The 27,457-nt window shown below is 44.1% G+C and overlaps 1 protein-coding gene across 1 annotated transcript in view; it reads left to right on the forward strand.

Moving 5' to 3' along the window:
• Nucleotides 1–27,457, forward strand: part of ADAMTS9 (ADAM metallopeptidase with thrombospondin type 1 motif 9) — a 76,348-nt gene that overhangs the window by 36,377 nt on the left and 12,514 nt on the right. The window contains exons 19-29 of the mRNA XM_062500388.1: nt 559–769; nt 1,496–1,660; nt 2,741–2,905; nt 3,779–3,898; nt 5,685–5,789; nt 5,935–6,102; nt 6,280–6,564; nt 7,204–7,365; nt 7,943–8,119; nt 20,351–20,518; nt 24,473–24,646. Of these exons, the coding sequence (XP_062356372.1) occupies nt 559–769; nt 1,496–1,660; nt 2,741–2,905; nt 3,779–3,898; nt 5,685–5,789; nt 5,935–6,102; nt 6,280–6,564; nt 7,204–7,365; nt 7,943–8,119; nt 20,351–20,518; nt 24,473–24,646 (1,900 nt within the window). The remainder of the gene's footprint in view (nt 1–558; nt 770–1,495; nt 1,661–2,740; nt 2,906–3,778; nt 3,899–5,684; nt 5,790–5,934; nt 6,103–6,279; nt 6,565–7,203; nt 7,366–7,942; nt 8,120–20,350; nt 20,519–24,472; nt 24,647–27,457) is intronic.

The raw sequence follows: 27,457 nt of genomic DNA on the forward strand, positions 1-27,457 counted from the left end.
GCCTCCAGCACCATCCTTGTTGTTCTTCTCACAGAAGAGGCAGCAGGGTGGAAATCTGTCAAGAGAGAACACTTCTAATCCCTGCTGACACAGCTAGGGCTTGAGTCGCTTATAGAAAGTAATTTGCTTGTCCTTTGGAGAGCTGAAACTTTGTGGGTGTGGAACACCTCTCAAGCCTGTGCAGATCATTTTCTGATGCTGTATTTTCCAGCTTTTAGTTTTTAGTGGCTGAGGTGGCAGGTCAGGGGAACGTGGGGTAGAAAGCTTTCAGAAGCTTTCAGAGCACTGTTCCTTTGGCCATGAACAGCCCTTGCCACTTTGGCTGGTCTGACAGGGTTACATGTGGCTCTGCTGTCTTTCTTTTGCTTAAGAGAGACCTTCTGACAGTTCCTTCCCTTCAAGGAACTATGCCAGGGCAACAGTAAGTCCCAAAGCACTGAGCAGTCTGACCCAGAGCCAAAGCTTCTTGTTCAAGAGCATATATCCCTTATTTCTGTCAAACACCCTTGAGCACATTCCCTGCAGAGCCAGGGCTGATGTCTGCTGTCCTCGGCGCAGGTGGCACATCGCGAGGAAGAGCGAGTGCACGGCACAGTGCGGGCTGGGCTACCGCACCCTGGAGATTTACTGCTCCAAGTACAGCAGGCCGGAGGGCAAGATAGAGAAGGTGGATGACCGCTTCTGCAGCAGCCAGGCCAAGCCCAGCACGAGGGAGAAGTGCACTGGGGACTGTAACGTGGGAGGATGGCGGTACTCAGCCTGGACTGAGGTAAGGGATGCTCCATGGCACAGCTAATGCTGCTCCTTGCACAGGAGTACAATGGGCTGTTTAGGTTGCTAACAGAATATATGTAAAATATGGCCACAGTGGTTCTGCTTTCATTGCTTCCTCTGGAGGACACTCTAGTCTGAATCAGCCTGGTACTCCTTACCTCCCACTGCAATTAATCTATAATAATGTGTCTTCATTACATGAAGCTCTGCTAGGTGTCTTTTGCCATCAAAGCTGTCACCACTGCCAGGAGCTGGGGAGGACATGTTGCCATCATCAGAGGACTTGTGAAATTCTTTTTCCTTTACATATATTAGCTTTTGAATGAACAAGAAAATCCCTGAATGCAGGCACCAAGAGATTGACGATCCTGGGGATTTCCAGGGAGGGCACAGTGAAGGGAGGCTGGCTGGTCAGAGAGAGTTAATCTCTCTTAAAATGAGAACAAGCAGCAGCCATTTAGGAGAACTGAAAGGCAACACTTGTAAAAATAATAATGGGGTTATAACCTGAAAAGAATTTGTGAAGCACATTGTCACGACATTTTATTAAGCTTAGCAAGGTTAGCTTTTTAAAGGAATACATAAAGTAAAAGCCTGTTAGTTGAAATATAATTTTTTGTTCTGGAGGTTTCTTACAGTCACTCCGGAGTAGCTGCTAAGAGGGAGGAGGCACTAGTAGTAGAGTGGCAGGAAATACTGACTGGGTGTGTGTCCCTCACAGTGCTCCAAGAGCTGCGGCGGGGGCACGCGGCGGCGGCGAGCCATGTGTGTCAACACCTACAACGACGTCCTGGACGACAGCAAGTGCAGCCAGCAGGAGAAGCTGACAGTGCAACGGTGCAGTGACTTCTCGTGCCCACAGTGGAAAACTGGTGACTGGTCTGAGGTAGGTCCTGCTCACCAGAGTGGTCTCACCCTGCCGGTCCTCCATCCTGAGAGGCTGGTATCTGCAAAGAGGTGTCTCCATTCCTGCTTGTCATGATTTGTTTGTGCCTCCTGCATAAGGTGGCAAGCCTGTGCACAGGCAGCAAAGTCATTTGCCTGGTCAAATGTCCACTTTCCTCCCTGCAAAGCTACAGGGGTTTAATGTCTCTCCAATCTTGCAGTAATTTCTCCACTGCTTTTCTCTAGTTCTTCTGTATATTTGGGAATAAAAATACCTTCTGCCCTCATTTTCCCTTGAGATTATCCTCAAGAGCCCTGGCAGCTCTGGCTGTCACTGGAGGGCAGGATTGCACCCTGCTGATGTTTTGCTCAGCCTCTCTCTGCTGTTTATTACCTCTTCCACTGCTGCTGGTGTTTTTTGCAATGCAACAAATCTTGATAGGTTTGTCTCTGCAGCAGGACTGGGGGTGCTGGAGCGAAGTCTTCAAAGGGTACTCATCATCATCACCAAATCTCTTGTTTCTGTGAGTCGTGTTCTTTCAAGGAATAATGAAAGTAATTAAATGAGAACAGGGACTGTTCTCTACCAAACATGTCTCCTGATTCGAGCTGGTGGCAGTCAAAACCACACCAGAGCAGTGGAAGAGGCACTCACAGCCTGCAGAAGCCAAAACCCTTAAAATGCCCACTCAGAAAGAACAAGTTTTTTAGAACCACCCTGTTGTGCACAGCTAAAACCCCACAGGGCAGTGCTGTGCCTTTGCCCCATGCCTCACAGATGCTGGAAATCAAGAGCCTTTGTGGTCTCACTTTGCCCATGCTGAAGGATTCTGGCCCAGCTGTGTTCTCCATGCTCCAGCCCCTGCTCTAGACCAGCTCCTGAGAGCAATCTTCTTGTTTACAAGACACTCCCCTGTCTTCCAGGACATGTTAATGTTAGCTAAAGAGCTGCACTTCAGCACCAGGCTTTTTTAAGCAGTGGTTGCAGTAGGTCTCCAAGTTTATTTTCCAGTGCCAAAGCAGGTGCTGAACTGGCAGTGCATCCCCAGCATCACCTGAGCTTGCACTTTTCTCCTTACAGTGCTTGGTCACCTGTGGAAAAGGGCACAAGCACCGCCAGACGTGGTGCCAGTTTGGAGAAGATCAGTTGAACGACAGGTTTTGTGACCCCAAGACAAAGCCGGAGTCGGTGCAGATGTGCCAGCAGCAGGAGTGTGCCTCGTGGCAAGTGGGGCCGTGGGGCCAGGTACCACACAGCCCCACAGGGCTCCTGGCTGGGGGAGACCTGGATAAGGGTGGCTGGGGCTGGGCACTGTGCTTTCATCCAAATTCAACAGCATAACTGTGTTAATTGATTTGCACACCAAAGCAGCCCTCTGTTTGCTTGGGTTCAGCGGATAGGCAGCAATAACAGTACCTGCCCTTCGTGCTAAATTTAATCTCTGTCATACTAAATTGGCTGTGATTTTCCAAAAAAAGGGGTTTCCAAGGTTACACTCCTAAATCCATATTTAGGCACATAAATACGTGGCCTAATTTTCACAGAAAAGCTGCTCACGTTGAATAACTTTTGTTGCTTTTAATGTTTTCCAGTTTCTGGGTTAGTGAGGGTTTTTTTTTCTGTTAAAATACAAGTTATTCATTCCTCCCAGAGTGTTCTGGCATCTGCTTTTTCACAAAGCTGTTAGCTCTTGACTTAAAAAACAGCAACAAACCCAGACCAGTTGTCCCAGTCAGACATATTTCCCATCAGTAAAATTATTCATTAGCTGCTCATGCTGCCATGGGGCTGAACAACCAGTTTTAAAGAAGGATAATCATGCAGGTTCTACCAGACTCTGATTCTAATGTGTGCAGCAAAGTAAATCATTTCAGTGCTCGCACCTTCCTTCCCAAAGAAGCAAGTGAAGCATGCAAGGCACTGGTGGCTGCAGTGAGTTAAAACTTTGACCTAATTTAAAGCTGAAATGCATGAAGTGAAGAGAAGCCAGAAGTGAAACTGTCTTGTATTTTTGCTGCTCTTGCTATGTGCCTCAAGAGTGGCTGGGCTGATTAATACTTTCTAACCAAAGCACCTTGTCAGACCCAGTGCTCTTTTCTCCCATCTGTCTTCTCCCAGTGCACTGTGACTTGTGGCCAAGGCTACCAGATGAGAGCAGTGAAGTGTGTCGTGGGCACCTACATGTCAGTGGTGGATGATAATGAGTGTAATGCTGCAACCAGGCCTACAGATACCCAGGTAAATCCTGCTGTCTTGTCTCCATCTTTTCCCAGTGTGTGTATAGAGGCATCCAGGCTACAGGTTCAGGGGACATCTTGCTGCAGCAAAGCTTTGACCCGAATGCTTTGCCCTCCATGGCTGCTGGAAAGATGCAGCACAGCACCCTGCTTTGGTAGAAATGGGACAGATAAACTGTGTTCAGGGAGTTCCCATCCAGATTCTCTCCATGTGGTTCACCTTACACTCTGAAGCACCAGATTATCAGAAAGGAAACGGACAATCTATGAGGGTATCAGGACTTTGTGGGTGAAGATTAATTACCTTTGCTTATGGTTTATATCCAAGGAGCTCTAGTCATACAGTGGGATGTGAGGGTGTGTTCAGATGCAGCATTAAAGCTGGGCTCTTAAGAGCTCACAAGCTAAAGAAGCTGCAGTGGATGAATATGAGATAACAAGAGACCACAATGTTGAGACAATACTTACTAGCTTCAGAGGTTCAGGTCTTGACACAGCAGGCATTTCCTTTGGCTTGCCTGGAGTCGAGGATGCTTGGCTGCAGTCTGGGCTCATGTGGCTGCAGGACTGTTTCTATTGCCCCTCACCACAAATGATGGTGAGAGGCTATAATTTCTTGTCTGCTGCCTGTGACAATGGAATGTTTTTGACAGCTACAGTTCCAGACACGTCCTCCCTGCCCAGATAAATTGAGAAATGTTGCACACCCTTTGCAAATTTGCTGAAGAGGCTTTCCATGCTGTGTACTTGGAAGCAAACATGTAAATTCCCATTTCAAGCAGAGGATATGTCCAAGGTGTCTGCAGGAGCTGAATAAAACAGAACATTACCATCTATCTGTCATCTAGGAGAGTTGTAGTGCTCATGCCCAGCCCAGCTTCAGTCTTGCACTAACTCAGAATTTAACTAAAGCCACAACATTCGAGAAAGAGCAGTTTTTCCCATGTATGGAGACCAGTTGCACTACAGTCAAGGGGTAACAAACCCACCTGTCATCAGCCATCATTTGGTATGCATGCCTCCAGCATAAGTGAAATCACAGCAAAACGGAAATCGGATTTGCAATTTGTCAGAAGGTGCTCTCCCCCTCATAGGGACAATCACTATTCATTTCCTTTTTGGCAAGGATTACTCAATGGAGTAAAGTCAGGCTGTTCATAGTTTCTGGCACCAGACCTCCCAGGAGGTCCAGACAGGACCTGAGCCCTCCTGTGAGGCACTGTACAAAGACTGAGCAGAATGACATGTCTCTCCCCAAAATGACATGTCTGTCCTATTGCTTGGTGTGTGGTGGAGATCAGCACATGGATACAGGTGGTCTGGTGGGCTGCAGGGAATCAAAGGGCTGCAATCAGCAGCATAACCTTTATTGTGTGGGCTGCAGGTCTCACGCTGAAGGAAGAGAGCTTTGAAGAGAGATAAAGTTGCTGTTTTGCAGATGTGTGTTCATGCCAGAACCCTTAATGAACTTTCGTCTTTTGCCTCAAAAACATCTGGTTTTAATGCATGGAGATGGCACATGGTTATGGGGATCCCTATTGTAGAGTTCCTATTAAGTCAAAAGTCCACATAGGTTGTTACTGCATATGAAGACCCGAGGATACTGAAACAAAATTTTGCTGATTCGGGAAAGGGAGGCAGGGAGGAAGCCTGCCTGCACAATGTGTGCAGGTCACAGTTTCAAGATGTTACATGTTCTTCATAATTACATTGAAGAAGAGGTGGTTTAATCAAAACATCTGCAAATTCTTTATTTCCTGCTTTTCCCCCATGTATTTCCTGTACAGGACTGTGAAATAGCTGCATGTCCTTCCCATCCAAATAGTCCCGAAGCCAAGAGAGCCATATCAGGCATTCACAGGACACAGTGGAGATTTGGATCCTGGACGCCGGTAAGCACACATTGTAATACTTTCAGGATTATTTTACGGTAGACAAGACGATATTTTTAAGTGCATATGCCCCACTTTTCATTACAAAGTCCTTGCAATGTATGTCAGGCAGCTTCCTAGTGGAATGCTCTTTGTTCTGCCCTAGTGTTCCGCAACCTGCGGAAAGGGAACCCGGATGAGATACGTCAGCTGCCGGGATGACCAGGGCTCTGTGGCTGACGAGTCAGCTTGTTTCCACCTTCCAAAGCCATCAGCCACAGAAATGTGCACCGTGACACCGTGCGGGCAGTGGAAAGCCTTGGAGTGGAGCTCTGTAAGCATCACACTGTCTCTTGCAAGAGACCTCACTGTTGGAAATGTGCTTCATTAATCTGTCGCACTTGCCCTTTTATAAGTGATGTTACTTGGGTTTTCTGCTGTTCATTATTAGCGAGATTTGGTTTTCAAAACTGGAAATGTGACTGTGTCTCCTTTTCCCACTGTAATGCAGTGCTCGGTGACTTGTGGTCAAGGTAAGGCAACGCGACAAGTGATCTGCATCAATTACAGTGACCAGCTGGTGGATAGGAGCGAGTGTGACCCAGATGACCTCCCTGCCACCGAGCAAGACTGCTCCATGTCTCCTTGTCATCCAAACAGCCATGACTACGGCAGGCCCATCCCCCCTTTCCTCTATCCAGATCATCGCCTCAAACCGCCCCCTGGGGGCAGCCCTAACCGAAACCGTGCACATATACCGGGAGGCAATCAGTGGAGGATTGGCCCCTGGGGTGCTGTAAGTGCCCTGATTCTCTTATTCTTGGGTTTTGTTGGGTTTTGTTTCTCTCCCAAGCTAATCCAGTCTTTCCTTAAAGTCAGCACAAGGGGAAAAGAGAGGGACTTTTCTCCCCACTGTTCTCTCCTCAAGCAATGTTGCAGAAGGGCTCAGGCATTACTTGTCAACCTCTCATACCTGGTATCTCCAAGGTAGTCTAGGCAGAAACCTGACAGCATCATTTTCCATGAGGCAAAGGCCAGCCTCTCCTTCTTGGCTGTCTCCTGGGACACTGACAGCTGTGCAGAGTTGTTGCCAAAGCACAGCAGAGCCTGGATGCCAGCTCCTCTCACTGCAAACAGTATGCAACGCTTTATCAGGGAAGTCTCTAAAGGGAATTAAGCACAAATGGGATGTCAAGCACTGCAGCAGGGATTACTCACCTGCTTAAAACTAGGCTGGCATTTACTTTCTTTGCTTAGTCAGCACCTGAGTTATTGCACTGCTATTAGCAATAGCTGGGTTTTGAAGTTTAATAATGCCTGTTAGCTGTATTAAACTTCTAGCGGTGCATTCCCACGGTGCAAGGCACTGGGAAGGAGCTGGGAATGCAAACCTGTAACTGGACTCAGTGAAGCCGTGGGCAATTGTGTCTTCCAGTGCTCTAGCACATGTGCAGGGGGGTTCCAGCGGCGGGTCGTGGTGTGCCAGGATGAAAACGGATACACCGCAAATAACTGTGATGAGAAAAGCAAACCCATGGAGCAGAGATCGTGCGAATCTGGCCCCTGCCCTCAGTGGGTCTATGGCAACTGGGGAGAGGTGAGTGCACCATCCATCTGAGCTCCCTGCCCAGGGCAAGACTTCATTAGCAGGTGACTGAAAAATGGGTGAGGAGAGGGGTATTGTGGTGACGTTTATTAGAAAGATTGGAACTTGAAGGGCAGCCTTTGGTAAATGAGTGAAGCTGAGCAATTGCTGAGTGGTAGTTTCATTTCCATTTGTCATGGGGAAACTTTCTTCCCAGGCAAAAGTAAGTTTTACAAAAATGAAGACTTATTTTTTTAAGAGAAGCCTAGTTTAACTGAAGGCCCTTTTTCTTAATAAAAGCACAGCTCCCTTTTGAAAATTAATCTGAGATGAGCAATTGGAGATGTAATCCTCCACTATCACATTGAGTCAGGCAATACCGTGGTGGAGCAGCATGAACAGCTTTAGGGGGAGAGAAGCTGGTGCAGCTGAAGGTCCACCTGAGGCTCACAACTGGGGTTTGGCTGGAGTGGGTTAGTTGGGAACAGAAACTGCTCTTGGTTTTTTGAGGTGCTAGTGCTTTGGACAGCAAGTGAGTGGTGTTTTTGCTGTCCCGACGGTGATTGCTCTGTCCTCTGCTGACTTGCAGTGCACAAAGCCATGTGGAGCAGGGACAAGGACACGGCTGGTGGTGTGCCAGCGCCCTAATGGAGAAAGGTTTACGGATCTGAGCTGTGAAATCCTTGACAAGCCACCAGACAGAGAGCAGTGCAATGTGCAGGACTGTCCTAGAGATGCTGCCTGGAGTGCTGGTCCGTGGAGCTCGGTACGACCATAAACTCTTTCTCTTTGTGAACCGTTTTGTAGATATCCCCTAACAACATTTAATTTGCTTCAAACCAAGGTGCTAATGCTGCTTCATGTCTTAAAACTGCACTTACAGAGGATTATTTACAATATATTCAGAATAACACCTTTTCAGGAAGGGCTTACGTTAGGAGAGCTCGAGTCCTTCAATTTAAAAGGCACTTTCTGCTAAGTAGCCACCTTTGTCCATTTTATTACACTGTGCAAGTGCTGTGCATTATGAATCTTGGTTCTGACTAAGTTTTTGCATATGGATTTAAACCTGGAAATTAAGCAGTACATTTCCATTGAAGTTAAATTGTTCTGCTCTTTAATGGTAATACTGTACTGGGCACCTACTGTGTTCTCTGCCAAAAGCAAGATAAGTGGGGAGAATGTGCTAAAGAGCATAAATTCCCAGGCATGTGTAAGTATGTATAGATGTGTGTGATGTCCCTACCTGCACGCACGCAGACCTGCTTAGAAACGTGTGCATTCACACCTGTGCTCTATTTCTGTTTCTGTGTATATAAAAAGACTCTGATGTACAGTGCAAAAGCACCTGTAAGCTATTCTCGTGCATCTCTCTGGTTCTGGAGAGTAATTGTCTAGCTTGATCCCCAGCTGCTGCTCTGTCACTAAACCAGCAAATGATCAGCAAGGTGCTGGAAGGCTTAAAACCCTGGGAGTTTACCCATAACAAAATAGTGTTTGGACAAAGGTGTCTTACACTGCTCCTTTGCTGCTGGAGGAGTCTGCTACAGAGGTGCTCTTGTGAGGACAGAGCAGCCCTGAACCACAGGGTTGGGGTGTTATTTTGAGTGCCACACCTTTGCAATTCTCCCTGCCCAGAGCAGCAACCTCTGCTCTGATCCTGCACCAAAGCAAGTGCCACCTGAGGTGCTTCTGGAGCCCTGGAAAACCACGGACCTGTGCATTCTGGAGTGGCCTTCAAACAGATGTCAATCTTTATTGTGTATTTTGTTACAAAAGCATTTGAAGACATTTTTTTTTAAATTTTTATTCAAAAGCACTTTATATGAAAAGAAAAGAGGCCTGTTTTTTAATGTATTGGACTTCTTTAATTGTCATAGAAAGTCATCTTGCCAAAACCTACTCTCCTTCTGTGGGTGCTTTCATTAACATGGATGCCTTCAGTAACCCTCTTCAGTATTATCATACCTCAGTGAGTTCTGCAATAGCCATAAAACTGCTGAATTGGTGTGTATCCGGTGCTTCACCAGTACAAGAGACAGTGCTATAAAGTATTTCATTTGAGGTGCTAATGTACCCCTTGTCCATCAACCTGGCTGGTGCTAAGGACGAGCAAGGTGAGGTGAGCAGAGGTAGCGATGTGTGTGCTGGCTGCCCTGCAGGATTTGCCAGCTGGGAGATGCTGCCAACCTTGGTTTTTACCTGTGCTGGACCATTTGTAAGAGCCAAATGTGTGGACAGGGTTGTGTTTCATTCTGGTGTCACTCAGCCTCTTCATGGCTGTTCAGGAGAAGGCTCCAGGGCTGCACCTGCTTCTCTGTTGCAAACACAGGGTGCAGTCCCCTAGTCTGATGGTTTTCTTTTCACCCAGGAAAAGTTCCCTTGGCTCCACTCTGTTGTATGAGTCTCAGTGAGTTATCCTTGCTCTCCTGGGAGCAGGTGGGACATCTGGCAGACAGGTGGAGAGCAGGGACACCCTGTCCTGCCTGCAGTGTCCTCCCAGCTGGTGCTGGGTCACAGCCCTGGGGAAGGGGCTGCAGGGCTGAGCCCCCGTCACTGCCATGAACTGATTGGATTTTTCAGTCTCATTCACCGAGGTGTCCTTGGGCTCTGACATAGGGGACCCAGAGCTGTTTGAAGACTGAGAAGTATCTGTGGGTTCCCCAGGGCTTCGTGCCTCTCCAGCAGAACACTCCACGTGTATGTCTACCTCGTGCTACTACTGTAGGTAGTAACGGCCAAATTTTTCTCCTTTAGTGTGATATCACCTGGACTTGCTTTAGCTCTGTCATCGGTTGCAAACATCATTCTGTAGCTGTACATACTTCATCTGTTGGGATGGAGTGTCACTACCATATTTTTTTGGTCACTTTTGAAACAAGAGTATAGTTAGCTGAAACTTTTCAGCAGTATGGATTTATGTATTTATGTAAAAGTGTATTTATTTTTCCAATACTGTTATTTAATTTTATATAAATATTGCATACATTTACAATGTTTAATGTTAATGTTGAACAGTGAAAATTAAAGACACGTAGAATGTAATCATAAATGATTTTGTATAATGATTTCTTGAGTCTTTTGCTAAATTCAGATAATATACTTAGTTTTGGTAACTTTGCTAAATTTTCTGAAACGGTTCTGCAATGTTCCATCTTTTATCTAGCTTTTATTTTACTTGCTTTGTTCTCCAACAGAAGTTGTCATTCTCAATGATTAAACAAACACAGTTAAAAGTGTATGAATTACAAAGTTCGGATAACAAATTTCTTGCAATCATCTGACTGGCTTAGCATTACTCAAGTTTCAGTGAAATTAGTACTATAAAATACAAATTAAAACAGAGAAAGTCTGAAGCATCCAACCCGCAGTCACCGGGCAAAATTCCACTGGGATTTTATACAGTAAACAAGTGATCTTTATCTGGCTGGTTAAATCCAGGTTTGGAAGAGATAATTAAATGGATAAACAGATTGTATGTGTAAATGATAATTTTACAACAGGAGACTGGTGAGATGTCTTGTCATTATAATGTATGTTCAAAGAGGACTAAGAGGAGGTGACACTTTTATTCCCTTGCTTATTTAAGAACATGTACTCACCATTGCAGAATTGTATACCATGTGATAGACCTGACCTTCTTATTAAAACCATGCTTTAGAAAATGTGCACTGACTGCCACCAGAATACAGAGAGTGTTTTTTCTCCTCTGAATGCTTTATGGTATGAATACAGATCTCCATACACACTCTCGAATCCTGAGAGAAAATCTAGCCATGTTCTCCAGAATAAGGGAGATGTTCACAACAAGAATTACCCATTGCTTCACTTAAAACCTGAGGTTTGGCTTTAATAAATATACCTATATAGGTACCACATATATAAAATATACGCATAACCTTCCTTACAGCACTTGTCTTGGAGCAGATTTGCACTGTGCAATAATCTCTGATATTCTGAGTTTGCCATAATATCCAACTGTAACCTGATACAATTTATGAATAATGCTGAATTAACTTGTTGTGGGCTTCTCATTCTTTCCGAGTTAGGAAATGGTCATAGATAAGGTAAAACAATTACATCTCACAGCACCCTGCTTCAGTTGGGTGAGTCCTTTGGGCTTCACTGCACAGGGCAGTGATCATTTGACTTTAAACTCTGGAAAATGGGTGGGTAAGGTTAGATTTATTTGGGGTTTGCCTGGTTTTTAAAAGAGTATTATAATTTAAAAAGTACTCTGCTTTGTCAAGTACTTGTCAGTCATGGGTATCTGAAGTTCAAGTTGCTGGTTCAGTGGTTGTGTAGCTCTCAGTGCTTCTCAGCTCTGTATTCTGTAGGCAGAGGTGCTGGTATCAGAGTCTTTGAAGGCTTTTTGCTCTAATGAAGAATCTGAAGCTTACTGTCAGGTAATTAGAACATTAACCAGCTCAGTTCCAAACTCTGTTACTGTGGATGTGAGTTCAGGTGTGGGCTGGGACAACATTGGTTTCCCTTGGCAGGAAAGCTGGTGACATTGATGGCTCTGCAGGGTTCTGTGGCTGCAGGCAGGGATAGAGCCAGAAAGGGGCTCTGAACTGGGTGGGAAGTGGAAGAACTGCCTGACCAACATTTGTGTCAGGCATCTGGCACTCTGGAATTTTAATCTTAAAGTCGGTGTCAGTGGAAACTTTGGGTTGTGTTTAATTCTGCCAAAGCCTCAACATGTTGTTTGCAAAATGCCTTCTCCATGCAGCTGGCTGAAAATAGGCTGCTCAACAGCAATATTCTCTGTGTCATTGTTCTGATAATGTTCATAGCAGGCAGGATGTCAGGTCTTGCTAAGGCAGAACTGATAACCAGGGACAGATTTGGTTGCAAGTGTATATAACTCTGCTGTTCCCTTCTCCTCTGCAGAAAATTAATTTGCTGTGACAGCAGCATTGCTGAACTGCTGTTGGGGTTTTGTTTGAAGAGTTTCAGCCTGTTGCTCCTCTGAGACAGTGGTGATGGATGCTCATGCATCTCTCTCCTCACCTCAGTGCCCACAGCTGGTGGCTTCAAGGCAATCTCAAGTGGGCAAAGTCAGTGGTACCCATCTGCCCAGTAGAGGAACATAATTTTTTCCTCTCTTTTTACCCTAAAATCTCCAATTTTTATTTTCCTTCCCATTTTTGTTTTTTGTTTGTTATCAACATCTTTCATTGCTCTTTCTGTTTCTATTTAAATAAGGAGAACGATACAGGTATACTTTTGTTATCAGTTCTCTGTCCCCTCTTTGCTGGTATTGATGCTCCATTAGCAGGAAAACAACCATGGAAGCCCATCAGCTACACCCTGCAAGTGAGGGACCACCCTGGGGCACTGTGTGCTTAACAGGGAGCCAGCTCCTTAGTGATTCCTGGATGAACTCCTCACAGGACTGATTTCCTGCAACTGAAAGGTCAGCTGTTGCAATCCACTCTCCCCCTTGCAGGCCTCCATTGGTCTTTACACCTCTCATGACCTCTTAGTCTGATGGACAAGTAAAAGGACTGGTCAGCAATGTCCCTTCTGACCTTCCTGATCCAGTGACTAAATGCAGGGGAAGTACCAGGGAAAGGAGCTGCAGAGAATCTCATCTGTTGTCCTTCAACAATTCTGTTGCCACTGCCAGGACAGACAGGAGCTGGGCCAGTGGTTTGACTCCCAAAGGTTATTTTCAGATATCTTTAAAATCTTCTCATCCCTTTGTCCCCAGAACAGTGGATCTTGTCCCCAGGTTCCTCAGTGCACTTACCCACTCAGCAGTCTCTTTAGTCCCATATTGCAGTGGCTGTTTGGCTGCATTTGGCATGCTTCTGTGGTTGCCTTTTTACACCTCCTCTCTTACACATTTTCTCAATGGAATAGTAATTTTCCAGGCCTACACTCAAACAAGAAGTGGTGAGGCTGCTGTTCAGCAATGACTGGCCTCAGTCCTTGTGTTATGGGTGGCCCATCCCTGGCTGTGGATCTCCTGTACAGGAATGCTTTAGACTGCAAGGGATGCATTGAAGCAGTAGCACACTTTCAGGGATGAGCAGCGTCTCCAGGCAGATCTCTGAGCTGGGTTTTGGGAGGTCTGCCTGTGGTTTTGTCCATTTTCCAGAGTCACACTGAATACTCCACAATGCAATCATTGCTGTTGCTCAGATCCTAGGTATTTAGAAACAAAGATGTATAACAATGAGGGATACTGAGCACAAAGAGATTTTCTTTGCTTTTAACTTTCCCAGTGACTGATTTGTGCAGTTATTAAGAAGAAATGGCATAGTCAGTCCTGTTCTAAAGGCACTTAAAGCTCTATTCATATTTTAATTTTACTAGCTCACAGGGAAGATGAGTGAGCCAGCACCATGGATGAAAATCTGTCTGATGCCCAAGACCATATATGCAGGTTGGCAGTATTTATCCCAAGTGCATTAAGCCAAGATTGTTCTTTATAAAATGGGGGAGCAAGCAGCAGCCCAGTGCTCCTACAGCTCCCCAGTGTGATGCACACCTGTGAAACAGGGCTGACATTTCTTGGAGAGCTCTTTGTGTTTTATTCTATCCAACACAAGAGAAATCCTGTTCTGGAACAGAATATCTAAATGGCATTGTAGTACCACTGTTCACTAAAAATATGAAGTGTCAGTTAGCTGAGGCACCTTGCTGCTTCAATTGGTACTCTCCTGAAAGGGCCACAGCATGGAAAATGGGTTTCATCAGTACCTTCCACATCCCACTGTATTGGCATCCTTCAGTAGCTCACACATCTCCTCCTAATTTGAGGAAATGCCATCTAATGCCTCCCTCCCTGGAGAGACCTGCAACGGTTCAATAGGCTTTTGTTTGTTTGTTGTTCAAGGGAGCAGGGCAGGGACACAGATTTTAGGAGAGTTTTGTGTGCTCATGGCCATGCTAATTTCTGTGCTTGGTGAAGTCTTTTGTGGTGTAACAACAGGGCAGGGAAAAGAGTGGGACAAGGTGCTGCTTACTGAGTGGATGCTGCAGAAGAGGAGATGCATGGCTTCTCCTGCTGCAGTTACCTCTTCCTCCCCATATATCTTGTGAGGTTTCCCAGCTTGGGAAAATTATTGTGTTGACTTTGGCAAGCAGGGCCTTAAATCTTGCAGGAGTAAAGAACCCAAGAGCATTCTTCCTCTGGGCAATTTGTGCTGGAGCAATAGGCTCCAGACACATCAGCTCTTGCTTTTGCTGCAGCAACACATCAAATTGGACCCTTTTCACTGAGAAATTTTCCTCTTTTTTCTTTTTTTTTTTTTTTAACGTGTTATAAGACATCATCTGTGGCCACTCACCAGTTCTTGCAGCTGAGTTTGGTGGTGGGAAGGTGAAGATTTAGTGGATTGATTAATTTCTCCCTTTTGCACTAATGACTTGGGAAGCTCTGTGCCTCTGCTCCAAGTCAAAAGCAGAGCTCTAGAGGATGGAGACCCTGTGGGCACTGAAGAGACAGGGCAGGTCAGCATGGAAGTTCCCATGCCCAGGGCAGTGAGGGCTCTGTGGGAATACTGGGGCAAAGCCTGCTCTTGTTCAGACTGGGGGCTGTCCTCCAGCTCCAAGAGGGTTCCTCAGAACCCACTTCCACAGGGGCTCTGGACAGTGCTCACAAATGCATTTGGACTATACATTCTAAAATCCCTAATATTCTTGACTTTTTTTTAACCACCCCATTTCTCTGATGAGTCAATTTGGATGAAACATCTCTAAAGCCTCTTTTGAAACTGCAGTGCAGTGCTTTGGTGTGTTTTGTTCAGGTCTCCGGTCCATTTGCCCTCCCTTGAAAGTAAAAACCCCTCTTCTCTTTTAAATGTACAAGAATCATATGTATCTTCTGGCCATACACCAGCTAAAATCACCATGACCATACACACTCAGCACCCATGTGCCTTAAGTCATGGCTCTTTAGTTTGTCAGGAAAGGAAGGCCAAGCTGGGTGACTCCTGCCCTGCATGTATCCCCATGCAATTTTATGGATTTCTCACCATGCCAATGCAGATAGGCACAAGGCCATGCTAAAACACATTGGTGGGAGACACAGGGCTTCAGAGCAGCAATAAATATTTCCTAAACATCTCCTAAAGTGCTGAAGCCTTGCTTTCAGCCTGTCTCACTGAAGCCAAGGGAGTTACCTGCTGATATAACTTGCTCTTGTGAAGCTTATTGGGTTTGGTTGCCACAGAACCCCTGTTGCTGGACAGCACGCAAAGGTTCCAGCATTTTAAGACTCCTGGTAAAGGTTCATGTGGTGAGGAAGGATCCAGGCTTTCCTTGGTGATGTGTTTGTTGGTGATGTCCTTTGTGCTCAAGAGACTTCAGAGGCACAGCGGTCACCGGTCACCGGGATATGGTTTCAGTATCTGATAGCAGTAGTGTTAGTGGTATTGAAAGGTGATACAGACTAATAGGCTGCTGAAAGGTAGCTATGAGGGTAGTTGGGTTTGCTGATAGTTGGAGAAGTTTGCTGGAATCCAGGAACCTCTTGGAAAATGGGTGTAAAGCATTGTTGGAGCCGCCCTGTTGCTTTTCTGCTTTATTTCATCCAACACATTTTGTCTCAGCTTGTTGGAAAGGATGAACCAGGGCTTAGTTACAGCTGCTGCCTTTCCATCAAATCCTTAATGTGGGGAAGTCTAAATCTACAAGGATTGATTTTAATTTCCTTTCAAAAAGTTGCTCCTGGCAGAATCTGATAAAGCCATTTTTAGTATAATCCTTCCCAGCCCTGCCCTTGCTGAGCTATCAGAGCATAGCAGTCTTCGGGAATTCATTTGGTGATCACCACAGCTTGCATTCATTGTCTTAAATACCTCCCAAATGGTCAGCTGATGCACTGTGGGTCTGAAAAGTGGTCTGACAGCATTTTCTGCACTTTTCACTTCTGAGGGAGAGTGTTCCCAAGTTCTTGCTTGGGATATGCTCTTCTGCCCTTTGTGGAACTGCCCCTTCAAAGCATAAAGTTCACAAGGAGCAGTCGTTCCACTTCTTCTAGACTGCTCTGTGGTGCCTTTTTCTCCTTGCTGAGATCTGTTCATTTGTGCCCAGAGTTCTTGGCGTCCTCTTGGTGCTGGACTGACCCCACTCCCAGAAATTCACCAGAAATTTTGTACAAGTTTTTAGGAGATTTTGAGCATATTCTGTGTTTTTTCTTCCGTGCTGCCAGCCCTGTGCATCAAGTAGCAGCCTTTCTGTTTTAGGGAGGTCTTAATGAACAAGATGTACCTTCATCTTCCAAACTATTAGATCAGGAAATGCAGCACATAAAGCAATTTGCACATACTTGGTAAAAGAGAATGATCATCTCCTCAACTCTGAAACAGAAAACAACTTTTTTTGCAGAAACAAAAACACAAGCAGAGCAGAGCAAGGCATTGCAGGAGATGCTTAGCCTCGTGTTTAGCACCTTTATGGAAACAGTTGATATGGAAATATTTCCACTGTATTTATTTAAACTTTTTTCCTTGCATTTGTTTAAACTCGGCAATATATTTATTTGAAAATATCAGCAGCATGCCAATCTTCAGTTCTTGGCATGTTAACAACACTAATCATGCAATAAACATAAAGCCCTTAAATTTGTGCTAAGTGCTTTGATCCTAATGCTCTTAGGAAAGACCTCTTGTTTTTGTTCTCCATGTAAAGTGCCAGGTGCATCTGTGGTGGGTTTAGTAGATAATAACAAGGGAAAGGTTTGCTAGAGTTTTAGAGTGATGGCCATAGGTGATTTTTTAAAATATTGTTTCTCCGTTGTTTTATGTGCCGCAAATTTTTTTGTTTTTTTTACAGAAGAATCACAGTTTGTTGTTTTCGCACCCTCCTCCATGCCTGACTGTCCTCCCAGGTTCATCCAGGGGTGCTATTTTCTGTTGTGCCTCAATCACAGGCTGTAAACAGCCTTTCAGAGCAACATTTTCCCACGCGGAGGCAGAGGCAAGTTGACCACAGGTGTGCTCAAGTGCGTGATCCTTGACTCTAGAAAGCTGGTTAGTGAAAAAATTCCATGCAGTACCTGGCTACACCTTCAGGGCTGGCTCAGAGGTGCTTAAAACCGGTAGAGGCTTTTCTGTTGACTCAGAGAGCCTTGGATAAGGTGAGTCTGTTATTCCAGAGAACCACCGTCTGCCCCCAGTACTTGGAAGCATTTTCTATGGGGGGGTGTGGGAAAGAAGTGGAGAAAAAGAGGAATGTGAAGACAGTGATTTTGCCAAATGTTTTGAGGAAGGCAAGGTCAAAGCTTACCTCATTGTGGTACTATTATTGGTAGGTACCATAAGCAGGCAGCATTTGCAGCCAGGAAGAATCCTGTTAATGAAATGCAAAATTTCTCCAGGGTCCAAAATAAATGATGAGGCTGATGGTGGTAGTTGGATGTAGCACTTCCCTGACTCACATGGTGTTGAGATGCAGCCCACTATTAAATTATGCTTTGCATGTGGCTCACATATGCTTAAAATCTGTGTGCAAGATAAAAGTTGAATACCTGAGATGAATTAGATGGTAGTTATTAAGTAGACTCTTTGCAAAGGAATTTTCAGTCTCTGATACTTGGTTAAATTAGATTATTCAACCTTTCTTTTCTGTCAGTGCAAATGAGATCATAACTCAAACGTGCATGAAACCAAACGGGTGGTTTAGATCTGAAAATGCACAGCTGCCTAAATTTGATTTATATTAAAGGCAGACATAGAAATGATTAATTCCAGCATCTTGGGAATTACATTTAAGTATTAACAAAATTAAGCAAATTATGCCTCAACCTGAGTGCACTGAGGTTTGCACGCAGACTTGTTTGATCATGGGATCATGAGATAAATGTCAGAATCAGGCTCCACACCAAAGTTAAGCATCTTGTAGAAGGGGAGTAATCGTTTTGGAAACAACTAGTACCAAGATGTTTGTGAAATCGAGTATTTATCAACCAGCTTCAGGTCCCTAGAAAGGTGCTTGTATTGTTACAAAGTATGGTTAGTCTTACTTTAGGATAAGAAGTGGGATCCCATGTATTTTTTAAATTAAGGATGCTCTGGGCTGCACCAGCTCAGGATGTGGGACACGAGAGTCCTGATCAGTGCTGTAAATTTACTCTTTAACTTTGACTGTCACAGTAAAGTGGTACAACCTGCATGAAGACTGTCTACTAAGGAGCACTTGAATTTTTGTTTAAGCATCACTGTTGGTATTTAGTCCAAAGACGTTAAATGGGTAAAAATACTAGAAGTTTAGAACTGGGATTTTTGGATGTGGCATTTCTGTCTTAATGCTGACTTTTGTTACCTGGGGAGAGAAGTAGAGAGAATGAAGAAATTAAATTCTGATGAAATTTGAAGGCTTATAAAAATAGGTTAACATTAGCTTGATCTTTCTTCTGCTGATGCTAAAGAAAATAAGTGAAGTTTATGGATCTGGGTAACTCGTGGAAGTTTTATTTTATTGTGAGGGAAGCATTTCTTCTGTTTTTCAGTGCAAGGTTAGATGTTGCTTATTGGGTTTTTTGGCCTGTCTTCGAATTGGATCTGGGCTCAGGAAAACTATCCCTGCTCAGCCTCTCAGCTTTTAAACAGCTTTTAACAGCTCTTAAACCTGTTGATCAGTGGGACCTCAGTGATCTTTTGTCAATCTGTAGCACTCTTGCAACAGGAAAACAACCTTTTGCAGGGTGTCTTTTATACAAGCTTTTAAGCATCAGTGTCTGGTTTTAGGAGCATTTCTCTCCACATTGGTCTAAACTTTTCCATTTAGAAAACTGTTCTCTCACTGGTTCTTTATGGGCTGAATGAGCTGTAAGCAGGGCTGTAATATAAAATATTCACAGGTGTCAGTGTATATGCCAATTTCTATTCTAGTGGATGTTCCAGAGGTGCTCTATATATAAATGTTTTAGGTTTTAAATGTATTTATAGGCTGGGAAGAGCTTGAGCAGTAACATATTTCTTGGGAGATACATTGATGGAGCGACCCCAAAATGAAGGTTGAAGCCTCATTTTTGTGTGTTTTCTCCATTCTGAAAAGAAAGCAGAACATTTTATGTGAGGAGATGGTTAAAACAGTGTATTTGCCCTCAAGGATTAAACCAGTATGCTTATGACGTAGCATGTAATGAAGAAATGGAAGCTGAGTCTCTGGGTGCATCATGCTGAGTAAGAGGCTTGTTCTACACGAAACTGTCATATTAAATTCATGTCGTGATTCCAGACCCCTTTGATTCCTAAATCTTTGGAGGAGACTAATCTGAAATCAAAGTGAAGTTGCTTGGGGTTTGCATGCCAGAAGTGGTCACATTTGAAAAAGTTCAGTGAACCTGCAGAGGGAGGTTGAAATTAGTTGCTTCACTACAAAGCTTGCAGTTAACATACCTGCTGGTTTGCTTTTTACTTTGATTCTCCAGGCTCTGCCTTCTTGCCACCTTCTGAGTTGTTTTCAAAATGCATAAATCTTAAGGATGAACATGTCCTGGTTTCAGTCTGTTTAGTGAAGAAAAAAGAAAAGTCAGACTACACAGATAAAACAAACACGAGCTTTTGTACTAAGGACAAGGAAATGCTGCACTTTTCTGCCTTGTCCTTTGTGCAGTTATTTCCCTCTGTGAAGGTGCAGAGCATACTTTACCCTCCTGATTTACCAATATTTGACATCCCATTGTACCAAGGTAAATGGAAATGGTTCCTTTCAAGTTCTCCTAAGTAGATACCAAGGGCTCCTGCCTTGATCCCTGTAAGATGACTCTGCTCTTTTGAAACTACTGGAGCAATGCCAGGAATTCAGCCTGTTATCCCTGCTGAATGTCAGATGTATTCTCTATTTTGATACTGGCGTTTTTGGGGGCTTCGACCAAGAAAATCACGCGATCTTAAGTGTCTGCCCTCACCTCAAGCTTTGTGTAGCCTGGCGGGGTCCTGGGGAGGTGCTTTTTGCTCCAGCTGAGAGAAAATGCCCTGGGTAGCCACGGCCCCTGTATGAGTGTGAAAGCTGATCTGTTGTTACTTTATATTTACAGTGTTCTGTCTCCTGTGGAAGGGGCCAAAAGCACCGCAGTGTGTACTGTTTGTCAAAGGAAGGGAGGCATGTAGAAGAAGAGAATTGTAAACACCTTGCTAAGCCCAACGTGCAAAAGAAATGCAGAGGGGGCAGATGTCCGAAGTGGAAAGCAGGAGATTGGGGCCAGGTGAGCCATGTTGTGTACCCTTTTGCACCTTTTTGGTATTCTTGCTCCATCAAATTGGTTAGAGCCTGGTTTTCCAATCACTTCTGTCCTCATGAATTATTCAGGGTAAAGGTTTTGGGCCACATTCTGGTGTAAAACAGTGTAGCTTCATGGAGAGCAGTGGAGCAGCACAGATTTGTACCAGCTGAGAACTAGGCAGCTTGCTTTTAGTGTCAGCCTGAAAGCATATTCCATGTTGTGTATTTCAGGTTTTTGCTAGAAAGATCATTAGTATATAATATTAAGGAGAATCTACTATTTATTCATGGTTTTAATATCATTTAAATATCCTATCTCAAGTAAAATCTTCCTCAGTTTTGGGAAATAAACTCATTGATTGATTTTTCTCTCATTAAAAAGTCAGACAGTGATGCATAGAGCAGAGGCTCCTGGAAATGAAACAGTATTTTGAGTTATTAAACATCTTGCTTGCTGAAAGCTTACCTTGAATCCTTGTTTTTTCTGAAAAGAATGTCTTTGTCATCACCTTGAATCTGCTGCATCACATTTTTAACTCTGAACTTTGCTTTTCCCTTTACCTCATTAGCGTGCTAATCAGAGGAATTATTGAAAATCCCAGACTGAATGAACTGTTAACTTGTAAGAACATCCTGCTTCCTTGCCTTCTGTCTTCCAAATTTAAGTACAAAACACCCATTCCTGCTATATTCAAGTTCCCTGAAAGACAAACCATTAACATTGCTACAGGTACACATGCAAATGTTATGACTAGGACAGAATGTTGTTGATTAATGTCCACTAGTAAAAAGGACAATAAACCCATTAATGATCTATGATTGTTTTCAGACTTGTATTAGGTTTTTTTTTTTAATCCTCACCTTTGGATTCACAAGATAGGAGTATTTGCCATTTTGTGGGAAAAGGACTAAGTGCTCATCACCATGGAGTTTCTGGGTTCTTTTCCTGAGGATAGGCGAATCCAGCCTGTGAAATCCACAGTACTGCTCCCGTATTGGAAATTAAGACAATATTATTACCTTTATTACCTTCAGGGCTGAAACCTCAATTTTATACAGGAGCCAGACTGAAATGAAATGCGAGGCCATTAGACAGTCTTGTGGTATCCAATTTGCACCTTATTTAAAGTGACTGCTCCTGAAAGCAGCTTTTTACAGCTAATAATTGTAAGCAAGATAATGTAATGGTTTGTCAATTGCATTATAATACACGAATATTAATTGGCAAAAGTAAGTGGTTTAAAATTCCCAGCTTTCTGCTGCATCATGGATGTTAATTTTATGCAACTGGAGAAAGGAATCCATGTTAGTAGGAGGATGAGGCGATTTATAGTCTGAGGTAATCTCTTATGACCGGGCAATTAAGGAATATTTGTATGCTAATGATAACGCTAAGAACAGGCTTTTCCAGGAGGAGCTCCTCGGGCCAGTTTCCTGATGCCTGCATCTTGCTTAGGGTAAAAATAAAGGGGTAGAAACACTTATGCTACAATGTCAAATTGGGCTTTTTAAAGCCCAGTGAAATGCTGTGATATGGATCTGTGAGCCTCTCTGGTGCTGGCAGTATTTTTTTTTTATTTTGCCTGTAACAGATGAAGAGTTGGGGCTGTCACAGGTTGGGAGTGCTGGCCCTGGGTCCCTTGTAAGGGGTGTTCAGGGCCTTGCCAGAGATTTAATACCTTGGAGCCAAACTGGATTTAGGTCTTGAACTTCTCATTAAGAGCATGAAACAGTTTGGTGCTCTGAATACACAGTAGATCAGGGTATAAATTTGGCATGAAAACGCCATGTGACTTTCCCCATCACCAGTGCCAGTGTTGCAAATAGGAACCATGATCAGTTTCCACTTAGATATTATCCAAAAATCCCTAACTTTATGAAGGTCTAATTGTCTCAGAAAGTTAATCCCAAAGCTGAGCTGCTGTGCTTTTTGTCCTGAGTAAACCAGCAAAAGTCTGCATGAGAAATAAGGCAAGGTTTCTCCATAAAAGTGCATCCTTGTGTCACTGTATATGCACAGGACCCTTTGCAATATACCTTTAGGTGTTAGGGTTTTTGCCTTTTGGAAGAGGAATTACTGAGAAAACAAAGATCAAAAAATACAGGAATGGTTAAAAATCTCAGTCAGACACAGGCTGTGCTTGGTGCTCTAATCCTAGGGATTTTTTGCTTTGCATGTTTTGTATTCAGAGGGTGGTTAGTTCTTTTCTAGATTGTTAAGAACCCACTTCCCTGGAGCAAATAATTTTTGATATATCTCTAAAAAGGCTGTTTCTCCAAGTTTTAAGTGTGTTTATGTCTGCACACTGAAATGTCAGATTTAATGTGTTCCTTTCTCCTAATTGGTGTCAATTATGGCCATTTACCTTTCATTTAACAAAAATGCCAATATTTATTCTGCTATTTGCATACTTCAGCTACAGGCTGAAATCCAGCCCTATCTAAAAACACAGGGAGAACACCAGGTACAGCTTCTGGCACAGCTCAGGGACCATCCACTCCCCAAACCCAGTTGTCACACACAGTGCAGCCCCTCATAAAAAAAGCCATTGTGTCGCTCATTCTCTTTTATCCATACCTGGCCTTTTTATGTTGGTGATAAATGCAACTCAAAAGATATCTTAGAGCATGTGTATGTTTCATATGGTGTGTATGTTTCTCCAAGTTTGTGCCTTTATTCTGTTTGAAAGTCCCCTATGGAATGTGTAGGACAAAGAGCACTGCTAATCCCAGGGAAGCAGCAGCATATGGGAAGCATTTGCATCACTAGTGACAGAAATCTCACTGCTGCTTTCAAAAGCTACACAGAAGTACTCCCACCCTCTTACAAATATCTGAAGCCAGACAAATAGTCACAGTCAGCTTTCCTCTGGTTCTCTTGGCTTTATGGGGCATTTGGATAGTAAAGCAAAGAGCATTATGGAGGAATACAGAAGAGGGAATTGCTTCCCCATTAGGCAGCACTTAATTCCCTGCCTTAAGAAGACTCTCATTTTAGTGGGCATTGCAATAACAGGCTATGAACTTATTTTCTTAGTTCCTGATATATTAAAAAGTAATATTAGTTGTTAATTCAGCTGCGTTTTTAATATATACCTTTAATTTTTATGCACTTTCCTCTATAAATGCAAATTCTCTTTACTCCAAATCTGTATAGTATACTTTAAGATCTAGCCAGGAGGAATCTGTTCCAGAGGAATATTAAGTATTGCTAAACATATTAGTGTGCAGTCACAACACTAAGAAATGTTGCATGAAAGAAAATAATAAGCTGTTAATAGTATTCCAGTATAGATAATAATTTAAAGATGTCTGAGAAACAAAAAATTCAGGCATTAGTCGTTGTGCCTTTAAACTGGGAGAAGTGTACCCACGGTGTAATGAAGGAAATGTGAAATGCAGTTAATTTCTAAAAGGCATTTGTTTTCAAAAACTGTGTTCCCTGCCTTGGTGCATGTGCACGTTCAGATGCATGCTGAAAGAAATCCCAGCTGTATCATACCTTTCCCTCTCTACAGCTACACACTTTCTTCTCTACAATCCAGGTTTGCTTTTCATTAAAGTCCACTCTGTTTGTGGCATTTGATGTATTTTGAACTATTACTTTTTTGAACCAGTGCCTGAGAAGCAATACTCAGAGCAATACTCAGAGCCTGGCCGCCTCTGGCGTGTCAGGGTGGTTTAGCAATGCCGCTATTTTGCAATAAAAAGAGATTTTTCAATAAAAATCCTGTCCAGGAAGTCCTGACCCCACTGAAGCCAATGGCAAATATTCCCACTGGCTTCAGATTCAGTTTTCCCTCGCACAATGAAAAATCCTCACTTGGAAGTTCGATAGAGCGTCGCTATCTGGAGCCCAGAGCAGAGACTGAACCCCCTGAACTCACCGCGGTGGGCGCGATGGGGAGCTCCACTCACCTTCTGTCCCTTCCTGCAGTGCTCCGTGTCCTGCGGCCGGGGCGTCCAGCGCCGCTCCGTGCAGTGCCACAGCAGCACCCCGAAGGCAGCCGAGGAGGCCGAGTGTGACCCGGCCAGCCGGCCACCCCCCCAGCGGGACTGTCACCTCCCCGCGTGCCCCACGCACCGCTGGGCAGCCGGAGAATGGCAGGCGGTAAGCGGGGACCCCCCCTTCCCCCGGCCTGGGGTCACTGCTCCTGTGCTCTCAGGCGTGGATGATGCTGGATGCCGAAGCTGGGGAGCGTTGGTTGGTGTTTGGGTTACAACCTGGGGTTGCCAAAAAAAAAAATAAGGAGGCAGAGGGAAGTCTCGTGCACGATGCTGGCTGAAAGAAGAGCGGAGAAATGCCTCTGTAGGGTTAATTTATTGCTTCGTGCTGCCCTGTGTTTGGCTGGGACCTATACAAATACTGAGCAGGTTTTTGAGTAAGGCAGATTTGGGTCTCTTCCAGGAGACAGAGCCCTGCTGGGCTGCTCCAGCCTGAGCCCCATGCCTGGAGGAATTAGGGAGCTGTGGCAATTCCCTCTTTCCTGCCCCATTACTCTGTCTCCATCTACTCCATCTAACGTCCCTATCCTTTAGCCAAGAGTTCCTGGTCTTGGCTCCTTTATCAAGCCACGAGCAGTGCTGAGATCAAGTCTTCTCTGGGAGGTGATGCTTTTCTATGTGACCAGGATCAGTTCCCATAGAAAACAGCTGCCGGGACTGGAACTGAGTATAAAGCTGCTGCTCCAGTGGTTTAGGGAGTGACTCCAACTCTCCTGCAGTGGGCAGTGAGTGGTCTCAAGGCTGATGGGTGGTCAGTGGAGGAAGAGATTCGGATCTGGAGGAGCCCTCCCATGCACTGCCAAGAGTGTGCTGTGTCAGTCTTCAAATACACGGCAGGTTTTGGCAGATGCAGTTCAGACCAGACACCAAAATGATTCTTTTCATTCTGTTTTTTTTCCGGTTTTAGCCCCTGCATGTGATACCTCAGCCTGACTGGAACAGGACACACAAGTTTAGTTTCATTTCCCCAATCTCAGCAGTGCTGGGAAATTTGGTTTATAATCCTGTGTAACCCGGCCAGGACTGCAGGAGGCCAGAGGGGGCTGTGCCTTTTCTCAGCTGCTTCCCAGTACACAGGGAAGTGTGATGGGAAGCAGCAGGAGGCAGAGCCAGGCTGGTCACACAGCGGTACCCGATGGAAACATCCCAGCCAGAAAAGGAAATGTAGGAATGGCTGAGGGGGCTCCAGTCACTTCCTTGCAACAATCTCTTAGTTTTACAGAGCCCATTAACTTCTTCAACTAATAAATTTAAAGGCAGCAAAGAGGTCACCAAACAGCATGTAGTGCTGGTCCGTAACTAGTGTAATCAGCCCTGAAAAGAAACATGTCCTACCCCATTCTTTTGTAGAATCTTTGAACCATTAAGTTGGAAAAGACCTCCAAAATCATGAAATCCAACTTTCAGCTAAATTTTGCCATCTCTCCCTTATTTTTGCAACTCCACAAAGCAGTTTGTAGAGGTGCCTGCCTCGACCCTTCCAAGCTCTTGATGGGATATAAATACAGATGTTTTCTGACGTTTTCCAGGACTCCCCATTGCACTGGGGAAATTTTGAACATATTGTGGAGATTTTTTTTTTCTCCAAGGGAGCTTTAGTAGGAGGATGAACTGGAAGTTTCCTCACCCTCATAAGTTCTCATAAGTAGCTATGCAGGAGCTGCCCAATGTGAGCTTGCCCCTTTGGCTGATTCCAAGCATTTTTTCCAAGCACTTTTTATTTTGTTCTGGTGTACACAGTTTAAAAAAAAGAAAAAAAAAAAGGAATAGCACCGTAGCACCTCCCCCTCAGCCGTACGCACTGTCCCTGAAGAGGCACAGATTGCATTGGTATTCTCAGAGCAGGGAGCAGCAATGAACCCTAATTGACATGGAAGGCAGGATATAAATAACATCTCAGTGCTGTCTTGTTCTTGATTTCTTATCTTTAAAGGGAATCTGTCATAGAGGGTTTGGGGTTTTTTAATTGTTCCTTTTTGTTGTTTTTGTTGTTTAGAAAAAAGTGTTGGTCTTGACAATGAGAAGCAATAAGAAATTTACTGGGAACCATTTGCTGCTCTGTTGGTGTATCACCATTAATCACCTGTTCTCAGTGCCCTCACCAGGGAGAAGAAAGTCAATAGAAAGAGCCTTGCTAATGTCAAAATAAAATTCAGACTGGAGTCACAAAGAAAAAGGGGAAATTTGGAGAAAGAAAGGGGTTTTTTTTCTTTAATATGAGCCTGTGTGGAAGGACAGTGCACAGCTCTGTAAGCTGCCTTGCAACTCCTGAAGCTTTGGCATTTGCCTTTTGGGGGGAAATTGTGCCATCCTTGCCTGATTTGAATTGCAGAGTTTCCCAAGGCACGTTTCAAGCGTCCATTGCATGGGGGGTACATTTCATCTGTGTCAGATTGTTATTTTTAAAAAAGAAGAAAACAATCAATGCTTTTGTAAAGCAGTGCCTTTGGGGTTATTTTAATTACTGTTATTGCTCTTCTAAAACAGTTTCAGGAGTGCTTGAAATAATCCTTAATTTGAACTGCCAGGAAAACAGTTCAGAATTTGGGAAATGAGGCAAAAGAGACAAATATTGTCAAATGCCTGACCTGCTTTTCAGATTTTGCTATCAATAGCTGTAATAGCCCGGTCCCACTGTTTTGTGTGAGATTTAAATCAGTCTTCAACGTGAGATTTCATGCAAAATCTGTCTTGAACATGAGATTTCATGCAAAATCTGGCACTGCATTAAAAGGAAAAATAGCCTTTCCATGCTAGCTGAACTGTCTGCTTTCTACATGAATAATGTTTTATAACTCGGGGGTAGCTGACTGGAACCTCTGCAGTGTTTCTCTTTAACTTAGTTTATGATGGTCTCACTGTCTTTGAGCCTCATTTAATATTTCAGTGGGATTATTTTATTTGCCAGTTACCCTTA

Source organism: Cinclus cinclus, chromosome 12 (genome assembly GCF_963662255.1).
Source record: "Cinclus cinclus chromosome 12, bCinCin1.1, whole genome shotgun sequence".
NCBI lineage: Eukaryota > Metazoa > Chordata > Aves > Passeriformes > Cinclidae > Cinclus > Cinclus cinclus.